General features: G+C 43.8%; 1 protein-coding gene across 1 annotated transcript; it reads left to right on the forward strand.

Moving 5' to 3' along the window:
• Window positions 1-2248: 2248 nt before the first annotated feature.
• On the forward strand, window positions 2249-3334 carry CXCR1 (C-X-C motif chemokine receptor 1; the record flags this gene model as incomplete). Its single annotated transcript, XM_079710501.1, has 1 exon — window positions 2249-3334. Exon 1 carries the CDS (start codon window positions 2252-2254, stop codon window positions 3332-3334), a length of 1083 nt encoding a protein of 360 aa, XP_079566627.1. The 5' UTR covers window positions 2249-2251.
• Between the last annotated feature and the right edge of the window lie 8715 nt (window positions 3335-12049).

Here is a 12049-nt window from a genome sequence, read left to right on the forward strand (position 1 = left end):
AATAATCATCCACAGAGTGGAGAATTCAGATAATGGACCCTGAACTCCATCTTCATGCCTGGTTCCCCTGCTTGGACGTGTGGACCCTGGGAGTCTCTGATGCCCTGTGATCGCTTGACTTAACCTGTTCTCCAAATGTAGACATGGGCAGGGCTCAGGGAGGAGCTGGGCTGTGACGTGCCTTCCCTATTTCATTTTATTAATCAACTCTCTCTCAGTGTTAAGTCACTCTGGTCTCTGAATTCCAGGCTCTTACAGTTGGACACACATGGCCAGTGACTCAGGTAAGAAGCTACCTCTGTTTGCCAGGACTTTCTTTGGGGCAGGGTGACTTGGTTTGACTGTATTTTAGAAAATGCATCCATTTGTCTGGGACCTGTGACTTCTGCTCAGTTGACTCCCTGCCTCCTCCCTTGCGACCGTGTGTTCAACCCTGTCCTTATACATGGTGACAAGGAGGCCACAGCCGTCTCATCTCCTCCTTTCATACCTCTCCTTTTTACAGGGAAGAGGATGACTTTCCCCAGTCTGATGTTTATTGCTTTGCCCTAAGACTTTGTGTTCTGTGAAAATGCAGTCCTGGCAGGGATATTCAAATGTGTGAATCTAAATGAAGTCATAGAACCTCAGGCTTGGAAGCATCTCAGAGGTTATTTACTCTGCCTCCCTCAATTTGGATGAGAAAATGGAAATCTGTAGAGGTAAAAGGTCCCATTCAAGGTCATGTAACTTATTAATGACAGAATCAGGATAGAGTGAGGACTGGATACCAGTTATCCTTATTTCCAGTCTTGGTAACTTTTTATAGGTTTTCAGATTGTTCTCGGAAGAGCCCTGGGGGTTTTGTGGGAACCTCCATGGTGGCTGTCTGGATGGAGAGAGTGGCACACCCTCCCTCCCCAGTAGGTGAGCTTTTATCTGTTTTACATATTGGGCTTCTGGTAAGATTTTGCTTCAGCAAATGTTTCACAATTTTAAAAGATATTTGAAAACTGTTGGACGATTCTGTGGATGTTTAGGGGGTGATTTCATGGACCAAGGTGGGGACTTCTCTTAAATGCTTACACTTCCTTTAGACAGAGGACCCAAACATTTATTGTTCCCTTAGAGAAAAGGCTTAACATACACCTTTTTTTCTGGCTGCGCCGCACGGCATGTGGGATCTTAGTTCCCCAACCAGGGATTGAAGCATGGAGTCTTAACCACTGGACCACCAGGAAAGTCCCTTAAAATACACTTTAATGCAATCCATTGCTATCATTTTCTTCCCTCAGTAGATTTTAAGAAGGTTAAACAAGAATCAGGAAGGGAATTCCCTGGCAGTCCTGTGGTTAGGACTCAGCGCTTTCACTGTTGGGGCCTGGGTTCGATCCCTGGTCAGGGAACTGTGATCTCACAGGCCGCACGGCATGGAACGGAAATAACATAGAAAGGGATATCTGAGCAGATGAAGACATCTGAGGAAGGTTTGCCTCCTTCCATTTTGCCTGATTCTGGCCCTCCCATGAATGTATAGGACCAAGCTGGTCCTCCCATCTGAATGCACAGACATGGCTGAGGATGGAGAAAGCCAAAGAGAGCACAGAGGCAGTATTAAGGGTAGAGTCGATGGCGTTGTAGGGCCGACCAATAGCAGGGGTTTTCCCCTGTAGTCCATCTTATCCCACATTCAAGCCTCAGAGTTATGGAAAGTTGACAACACGGTGAAGCTGATCTCTAAAACAGACCGAGATAGAGATGAAAGAAGGGATCTTCGGCTACCAAACTAGCAGAGAAGCAGAAGATATCCCAGTAACCACTATCACATCCTTTTTAATTACTTACTTACATACTTACTTAATTTATTGGCTGCACTGGGTCTTCATTGCTGCACGGGCTTTCTCTAGTTGTGGCTAGTGGGGGCTACTCTTCGTTGTGGTGTGCAAGCTTCTCATTGCAGTGGCTTCTCTTCTTGAAGAGCTCAGGCTCTACGTGTGTGGGCTTCAGTAGTTGTGGCATGTGGGATCAGTAATTGTGGCATATGGGCTCTAGAGCACAGGCTCAGTAGTTGTGGTGCGTGGGCTTAGTTGCTCTGCAGCACGTGGGATCTACCTGGACCAGGGCTCGAGCCCGTGTCCCCTGCATTGGCTGGCGGATTCTTATCCACTGCGCCACCAGGGAAGTCCTGTTATCACATCCTTGATGAGAGTGACTTGAATCTGAGTCACTAAATCACCTTTCCTTCCTTCTAATCTTTCAACCAGATCAAACCATGACTATCATCCTGAATGATTTATCTAATGACACTGATCTGTGGCAGTTGTTTAAGGATGAATTTGCAAATTTCACTGGCACACCACCCACAGAAGAACATCATTATAGTCCCTGTAAGATGGACACTGAGACACTCAACAAGTATGCCGTGGTCATCATATATGCCCTGGTCTTCCTGCTGAGCCTCCTGGGAAACTCCCTGGTGATGCTGGTCATCTTATACAGCCGGGTGGGCCGCTCTGTCACCGATGTCTACCTGCTGAACCTGGCCATGGCTGACCTGCTCTTCGCCCTGACCTTGCCTATCTGGGCCACCTCCAAGGCAAAGGGCTGGATCTTTGGCACAGCCCTGTGCAAGGTGGTCTCACTCCTGAAGGAAGTCAACTTCTACAGTGGTATCCTACTGCTGGCCTGCATCAGCGTGGACCGCTACCTGGCCATTGTCCATGCCACACGCACGCTGACCCAGAAGCGGCACTGGGTCAAGTTCATATGTTTAGGCATCTGGGTCCTGTCCTTGATCCTGGCCCTGCCCATCTTTGTCTTCCGTGAGGCTTATCAACCACCCTATTCCAGCCCAGTCTGCTATGAGGACATGGGTGCCAATACAACAAAATGGCGGATGGTGATGCGGGTCCTGCCCCAGACCTTTGGCTTCCTCCTGCCCCTGCTGGTCATGCTGATCTGCTACGGACTCACCCTGCGCACGCTCTTTGCGGCCCACATGGGGCAGAAGCACCGGGCCATGCGGGTCATCTTTGCTGTTGTGCTCGTCTTCCTGCTCTGCTGGCTGCCCTACAACCTGGTCCTGGTTGCAGACACCCTCATGAGGGTCCGGGTGATCGCGGAGACCTGTGAGCGCCGCAATGACATTGGCCGGGCCCTGGATGCCACCGAGATCCTGGGCTTCCTCCACAGCTGCCTCAATCCTCTCATCTATGTCTTCATTGGCCAGAAGTTTCGCCACGGACTCCTCAGGATCATGGCCATCCATGGCCTGATCAGCAAGGAGTTCTTGGTCAAGGATGGCAGGCCTTCCTTTGTTGGCTCTTCTTCAGGGAACACCTCTACTACCCTCTGAGACCGCATGCAGCGCTCCTCCCTTCCCTTCAGTATCCGCCCCAAGCTGCATGTCCTCTGGCTGCTCACAGCCCTGTGTCAAGGCAGGCAGCCCCCCATTGTGGTTACAGAAAGTTGCTGAGGCCACATCCTTACTAGGCCCCCAGCTATGGATTCGAAAGCCCTGGCCCCCACCTCTTACCGTAATTACCATGTCAACTGCTAGAGCTCAGTCCATCCTACCACTGAGACCACAGCACTCTGTCTTCTGGCAGACATTCTTTGAAGATATTCTTTGAAGTGATTACAAAAATTTCCCACCATTGGGAGGCATTAGTGTCAAACACCATTGGTTGCTTCCCCAGCTCTCCCTTTCCTTGCCTGCTAACAAAGTCCACCTCCCTTGAGAGAGGCTGAAAATAACAGATACTCACTTTCTAAGACTCCCTTAAACTAGGAGTGGTCATATCATTTGGTTCTGATTAATAAGACTGAAAGGCAATAGTGTGCTGGTAAACCACTTTCCTGGGAGAAAGTCTTAATGTTCTGTGGTGTAAATAAATGCTCTTACCATGGCCGATTTCAAGGGTGGTGGTGTTTAGCAACAAGCTCACAAAATCTAGATAATGTAATAATCTGCTTTCACAAACTGGCTTCAGTGCACTATTGCTTAAGAGGAAGTCTACTGGGACCAGGGGACTCCTGGAATATATTCCTGATTTAAAAGACATACACACACATACATATCCTTGGTTCTTGCCTTTGAATATGGTTATAGGTTATGATGTGTAAAGCTGAGCCAGTCACTTTGTGACAATGAGGCAAAAAGTGTGCCCAACACACTTAGGCTGGTGGAGCCAAAGGATAAAAAGGACCTGAGAATAAAGAGCCCAGAATAAACCATAAATGGTCAAATGACTTTATTTATTTATTTAAAAATGTGTTTGGCTGCGTTTGGTCTTTGTTGCTGCACGTGGGCTTTTCTCTAGTTGCGGTGAGCGGGGGCTACTCTTCATTGTGGTGCGTGGACTTCTCACTGCAGTGGCTTCACTCATTGTGGAGCATGGGCTCTAGGCGCTCGGGCTTCAGTAGTTGTGGCACATGGACTCTAGAGTGCAGGCTCAGTAGTTGTGGTGCTCGGGCTTAGTTGCTCTGCAGCATGTGGGATCTACCTGAACCAGGGCTCGAGCCCGTGTCCCCTACATTGGCAGGCAGATTCTTAACCACTGTGCCACCAGAGAAGTCCCTGGTCATATAACTTTAAACAAGGGTGCCAAGACTATTCAATGGGAGCTTCCCTGGTGGTGCAGTGGTTAAGAATCCGCCTGCCAATGCAAGGGACACAGGTTTGGTCCCTCGTCCGGGAAGATCCCACCTGCCATGGAGCGACTGGGCCCGTGAGCCATGGCCACTGAGCCTGCGTGTCCGGAGCCTGTGCTCCGCAACGGGAGAGGCCACAACAGTGAGAGGCTCGCGTACCGAGAAAAAAAAAAAAAAAGTGAAGCACAGTGAAATGAGGAGGTATGCCTGTACAGCTTTTGCTATTTCTATGCAGAGGTTGGAGAGGCCAAAGATCTCTGGGTGTGACCCAGAAAGCCACAAGTGGCTAACAGCTGAGCCCTCACCACGACTGTTTTTATCTATCCTGGTATTCTGTTTTTAAACTCAGGATTCTTCTTCCAAGCCTGAGGGTAGAAATGAATTAAAGAATTAAAAAAATAAAAATAAGCAGAATATGTTAATGCAAACTTTCTAAAATTAGTTTTTCTTTTTTATCAAAGTATTTCACCTACATTGTTTAAAAAAGTGAAATAACTTTATAAAGCTTATAATGAAAACCAGAAGCAGCCCTCCCGCCCCACTTCCCCCAGGCAAAGGCAACAACTTTCTTTCTGTAAAATAAATTTATTTATTTATTTTTGGCTGCGTTGGGTCTTCGTTGCTGCTCGCAGGCTTTCTCTAGTTGCAGCGAGCGGGGGCTACTCTTTGTTGCGATGCGTGGACTTCTCATTGCAGTGGCTTCTCTTGTTGAGGAGCATGGGCCTGTGGGCTTCAGTTGATGTGGCGCGTGGGCTCATTAGTTGTGTCTCGCGGGCTCTAGAGCGCAGGCTCAGTAGTTATGGTGCATGACGGGCTTAGTTGCTCTACAGCACGTGGGATCTTCCTGGACCAGGGATCGAACCTGTGTCCCCTGCATTGGCAGACAGATTCTTAACCACTGTGCCACCAGGGAAGTCCAAAGGCAACAAATTTCAACTCGCATAGCTGTTTCATTCAATAGAGGTCTACATATGTCTAAATATCATGCTTATTCTGCTAGTTCTTGAGATTTTTTTCTGAGTTTTAGATATCATCTATTGACTTTCAATCTTGGCTTATGAAGATTTAACACTCTCTCACACTCTCTCTTGCTTTTACTCCTGTCCAAGCAAACACAAATACTGCCTCTTCCTTTCTTCCAGGACATGGATAACACACTTTTTTGGTCAAATCAGCATTCAATGTTTTAGTTAAAATGACTATATAAAAAAACACTTCACCGTTGGGTGCAATGTTTACACTTCCTTTTTTTTGTCCAAGTTTTGTTTTCCTTAGAATTAATGATAGGATTTTCCCATGTACTTTTCATTACATCACTCTCAAGTGTCTCCCTCAATACATTCACAGTCATCAGATAATCAAGGTAATAAACATCAGATAATCTATCATTTTTTTTTTCTTTCTTGGAGACCCCTTGCCTACAGCCCTTTATACCCCTGTTCCAATCTGGGCAGGTTACTATGCCTGCTCTTTTTTTCTAAAAAGCTTTAACTACATTTCCAGATACATTTTAGAATCTGATTGCTAATTTCTATAAAATGTCCTGCTGGGATTTTGATCTGCATTATGTTGAATCTATGGATCAATATGGAAAAAGTTGACGTCTTAATAACATTGAGTCTTCCAATCCATGAACATGGCACCTTTCTCCAATTATTAGGTCTTTTCTATTTTGTCTTGGCAGTGTTTTGTAGTTTTCAGTACATAGATCTTGTACATATTTTGTTAGATTTATCTCTAAGTATTTTATGGTAGTTTAAATGCTATTATAAATGGTATTTAATTTTTAAAAATTTCCAGTTTTTTCTTACTATAGAGAAATATAATTGAGTTATGTATATTGACCTTGTATTCTGGGACCTTGGTAAATTCACTTAGTTCTAGTAGTTTTATTTTTAAAGATTCTTTTGGATTTTGTGTGTACACAATCTTGTCACCTGAGAATAAAGACAGTCATTTCTTCCTTTTATTTATGCCTTTTATTTACTTTTCTTGCCTTATTTCACTGGCTAGGTCCCCCAGTACAATGCAGAATAGAAGTTGTAAGAGTTTGCCCTGTTCCTAGTCTTAGGGTAAAGCATTCAGTCTTTCTCTATTAGACATCATGTTAGCTAAAGATTTTTCATGGAGACCCTTTATCAGGTTGAGGAAGTTCCTTTCATGAATGGGTGTTAAATCTTCCTCTTTCTTTAAGGGCATGGCCTCTGGAGCCAGACTACTGCTGCTTACATGCTTTGTGACTAAGGGCAGATCATTTAACCTCCATCTACTACCTTGTAAAATGTGGATAATGATGATGTTCAGCTAATTCCTATGAGGATTAAATTAAATGACCACACACACACACGCACACACACACGCACACACACACACCCCATTTAGAAGAATGTCTATTATACCATAGGTGCTATATAAATGTGAACTATCATAATTTTGGTTTACTCCTTTATTTTGTTGTACTACTGGATTTTGCTGAGAAAAGATATATAGTGGATAACTTTTTAGAGATCCTGAATTTTCAGAAAAGCCTTTATTCTACTCTCACATGTGATTGGTATTCTGGCTGAGTATTGAATTCAAGGATAGAATTCATTTTCCTTCAGGCTTTTCTTAATTTCATTTTGCAGGCTTTTCTTAATCTCTTCTAGCTTGTAGGGTTGCTGTTGACACTTACGATGTTATTCTATTCTTAATCTATTTTATGTGACCGAATTTTCTCTTAGAAACTTTTAGGATATTCTCCTTATCTTTTCAGTATTAGAATGCATGATGATGTGCCTTGCTGGGGGTTCTTCTCTCATTCATTTTGTTGGGCACCTGGTGAATGCTTTTAATCTGGAAACACAGGTTCTGTGAAATTTTCTTGTATTATTTCTTTGATATTTTCCCTCTCATGTTTCCCATTCTCTTTTTTTCCAGGATTCCTTTTATTTGACTGTTGAACCCCAAAGGTTGATTTTCTAATATTTTTTCAATTTTTCCTGTTTTTTTAATCTTAATCTTTTCACTTTCCATGAAATTACCCTTAACTTTATTCCTCAGCTTTTTAATTGGAACTTAAAATTTCCATTATCATATTTTAAATTTCCAATAGGCTTTTTTTGTTCTCTAATGTTTCCTTTTATGGCACTTCTTTCTTGCCTCATGGATGTAATATTTCCTCTTATCTTTCTAAGGATATTATGTTTTTTGTGAAGATTTCTTTAGCTCCCTTACTGTCTCTGGGTTTTTCTTTTGGTCTGATAACTCAGTTACAACTAGACTTCTACCTTCTGACTTCCATTAAAAAAATCTCTTATTTTCTATTTTCCTTCACATTCTCTTTGTTCTTGTACCGTGTGAGAGTATGCCTTAAAAAAAATCCCTTTAGTGTAATTTGTAGTGGATTTTTGAGAGGGAGCAGATATAAAAACATTTCTCCAGTCCTCCATTTTTGATATAATAAGTCCCCTGGATTTTAAAAACATACTTATTTTAAAGTCTCATCCAGATTGTCTTATTTTATCTTTAGTCCCTCAGGTGTGAATTCTCCTTTTTGTTATGTTGGCTGACTGTTGATTGTAGTTGTTATTAGTTCTTTGTAATATTCGATTATGAGCTCATCTATCGAAGAGCACTTTTTTTCCCCATGGGAGTCTTGCATGTGTCTGGGATTATGAAGAAATCTACACAGGGGCAGTGTCATGGCTGTCCTTGCTGGGGCCCTACTGGGTCATATGGTTCATAGTATTTTTGGTAATTTTTTTTGTTATTTCTTGGTCCTAGGTTTCCACATCATTCCAAAGGGCATATTTGGATCCTCACCATTTTCTACTCAGGACTTGTAAGTCTGGATTGTCCCTCAGGTGGCCCTCTTTCCCCCATGTCTAGGGCAGGCTGCTCACTTTGGGGTCATGTCTCATAGCTGGCAAATGTTTTTCTATCCCCAGGCAAGGGTGGGTCAGCTCTTCTCTGGTTCCTGGCTTTTTGCAGGGAATCCAGTTCCAGTTCCCAGCTGTACCAGGGTCTGTAGACCCACTGGTGTTATCATTCTCATCCTTGAGATGCACAACCATTTCTAGCACCCTCTGGGTTCCTGTGGCTTCAACTCCTGCTTCTTGATTAAGTCTGTACATCTCTAAGTTCCCTTTTCATATCTGGCCTTTAGAGAACCCCCTTTGCCTTTTTTTTTTTATGTGGATCATTTTTAAAGTCTTTATTGAATTTGTTCCAATATTGCTTCTGTTTTATGCTTTGGTTTTTTGGCCTCGAGACATGTGGGATCTTAGCTCCCCAACCAGGGATTGAACCCACACCCCCTGCATTGGAAGGCAAAATTTTAACTACTGGACCACCTCGGAAGTCCCTCCCCCCTTGCTTTTGATCTCAGATATTTATTTAAAAAATTTAAAATATATGTTATCTAACATTTCAATGTGTGTGTGTGTGTGTGTGTGTGTGTGTGTGTACTGTTGCTTCCCATGCTCCTCAGAGCACTATCATAATAGGATATCAGTAAAAATTCAAATAGCACGTAAAATCAATCAGTTTCTTTCCATTCATTATTTCCCTTCCTTAAAGATAAGTGTAGTTAAAACTTTCTCCCAGTGAATTTTAATGTCAGTCTGGAGGACACATTGACCAAATGTCTAGTTAACTCACAGCTTCTAAGTATATGCTGCATATGCACATGTGCATGTGTATGTATGTGTTGGAGGTGAATGACCCTGCAGTATCTCAGGATTATCACGCCCTTCTTTTAGCTGGGTTCAAATCAGCAGTGTGAAAGAAGTAAGATATAGAAGGTAAGTGGGGAGGTGCTTCTGGGGAAATCCAGTCACTTCCGACATGGGAAGAAATCAGATTGCCCAACAGAAACCTATGAGGCCACATCCGTACTTCTCTTGGTTCCCATGTTGTAAACAAGACTGTTTTCCCAAAACAGCTGGCTTTGCTCCAACTTTGAGAGTGTTGAAGGTGAAGGGAGACTAAACAAGTAAGGCCTAAGGGCCACACAGTGCAGGGCTCCCCACTTTGCCAGCGTCCTTGTACACTTCCCTTAGCTGGGATCCTGATGATATTCTGCAGGCACTGTCCCCTGTGCCCATTTGCCAATATGTGATAGAAAACATATGTTCATAAATAGGAATCAAATGGCCAGTTAGCTGATTATGTATCAAATGCCTATTATGCACCCAACTTTGTGCCAGACCCTTAAAATAAGGACAGGTACTATAGAAATGAAACTTAGGGGACAAGGAAACTTGTGAATGGAGGATATGTGAGGAGTTCATGAAATTTCCTATAGTGTCAAGGTGATCAGGACAAAGAGATCTGTCTGGGGGTTCTAGTGAACCACAAACTGAATCTGAAGATTTGGGAAAAAATGTTTCTAATTAAATAAAAGAAAGAAAAGAAAGACTTAGTAGTTGTGTGACCTAGAAAGAAAAGAAAGACTTAGTAGTTGTGTGACCTAGAATATTCATTTAAACTTTCTGCTGGCACATAGGAGCTCAATAAATATTTGCTCTTTTAGGAGTAAAAAGAAACAAAACAAAACAAAAAAACGAACAAAAAACCTTTCTGAGCTCAGTTTCCTCTTCCATGAAATGAGGTTGAATTAGGTAAGCTCCTTTCTAGTTCTAAGACTAGATGCTCTGTTGAAGAATCTATACCTCTACAGATGTGAACTTGATATGAAACTTCTCTTTGCTCAGAGCATGAACCTTAGTAATTAGGTGCTTCATAGAAGATCACTTCTTAATGTGTGCTTTCTGGGCAGCTGCTGACCAGGGTTGGTTGACATGAAAATTTCTAGAGAGGCCTCCCTCCTTCCCCCCACAACTCACCCTCCAACACCTTCCTCCTTCAACTGTCAGCAATTCATTCCTTTGTGCTTGGCAGGCCCCTTGGAAAAACAGAAAATACCCCTGGTGAGGGGAATACATTTCTTTCAGTTATTAAGCCTAGAAAGATAATGGGTTTTTGAAATCATTCTCTTGCACAGAAGAGCCTCTCTTTCTGAGCCTTCGGGGTCATGAGCAAACTTGCACACTACAATCCAACACGTCAGCTTAGCCTCTTACTAACAGATGTGTCTGCTGGTAACTGCAGACCTAAGATGTGCCAGGCTTGGTGAAAAGCATTTTTTACATGAATTATTTCATTGAAAGCTTACCAAGACCTTACGGTAGGAATTATTATTATCCTGTCTTATAGATGAGGAAAATAAGGCCCAAGGAGATTAAGTACCTTGTCCAAGGTAACACAGCAGCAGATAAGTGGTAAACTGGAGTTTAAATCAAGGATTAACTGCTTTCTGAGTCTGGGGTCTCAACTGCTCATGATACATGGAGAAGCACTGGGGTGGAGTGAGAGCCCCAGGGGGCTTTGAGTCAGGTTGGGTCTTAGTCTATCCTGAGTTGTATGATCTTGAGCAAGCACTTAACTTCTCTGACCCCTGTTTCCTTGAAGGCTCAGTAGCATTAGAAGCTTGTCAATGTTCAAGGTAATGGATGCCAGGTTCTTGGAATAGACTAGGGCCTTGAAAAATGGCAGACATTATTATCAGAGCAGAGAATCTTAGAGAGCTGTGTCAGTTGAGGAACAGGCAAGTAATCCCAAATCTAACTTTAAGGGCAGGGCTTCTGCATGATATCACAGGGTCAGGGGCTAATGGGAGAGATAGGATATACTGCTTTCAAAGACATTGGGCTGTTCTGAGATGAAAACACAGCTGGAAAGGGGACCAATGGTCTTCCTTCATGTTCTTCCAACATCCATTTTTTTCTTCCTCTCCCAGGTCATTGCCATTAACATACAAGCTCTCGTCTTATAATAACTCTTGTTGACCCCACAGTGCTATCAGCTATGGTCCTATTTCTCTGCTCCACTTTGCAGCTAAGCTCTGAGTCTCACTGCTCAAAGGGTGCTTTAAGCCTGTGAAGGGAGCTGAGGAACATTTAGCGGAGTCTCAGCTGGATCCTGACCGGGGCTGACTCTGGGGTTGGGATAAGTCTGGGCACAAATGAAAGGAATGAATGGTCAAGGGCCCTTTAGGGAACGAGCTCATCCCTAGGGGACAAGAGTAAAACTCATGGGTCTGCAGAAGGCCATCACTCAGAACTGGGGGCAGTGGGAGTGGGCGCTGCAGTTAAGACCAGCCCTGGCCTGTGGACTCTCGCCTGAATGTTAGGGAGGTGGGGCTGGGAGTGAACATGAGAAAAGCCGGGAGACTTTGGCAGTGCAAGCAACATACATGGATAACCTGGCCCTGTTCCCTTCCAGGTGGCTGAGCTGGAATCAGCTGAGGGTTAAGGCCAGCTTGGCAACAAGGCCCGGGAGCCTCAAGGGGGCAGGTGGGAAGAGGGTCCTGGAGAGCTTTCCTGAGGTGCTGAATCACTGCATTCTCACTGGATGTACACAGGCAGGTGTAAAC

This window comes from Hyperoodon ampullatus (assembly GCF_949752795.1).
Source record: "Hyperoodon ampullatus genome assembly, chromosome: 8".
Classification (NCBI taxonomy): Eukaryota; Metazoa; Chordata; class Mammalia; order Artiodactyla; family Ziphiidae; genus Hyperoodon; species Hyperoodon ampullatus.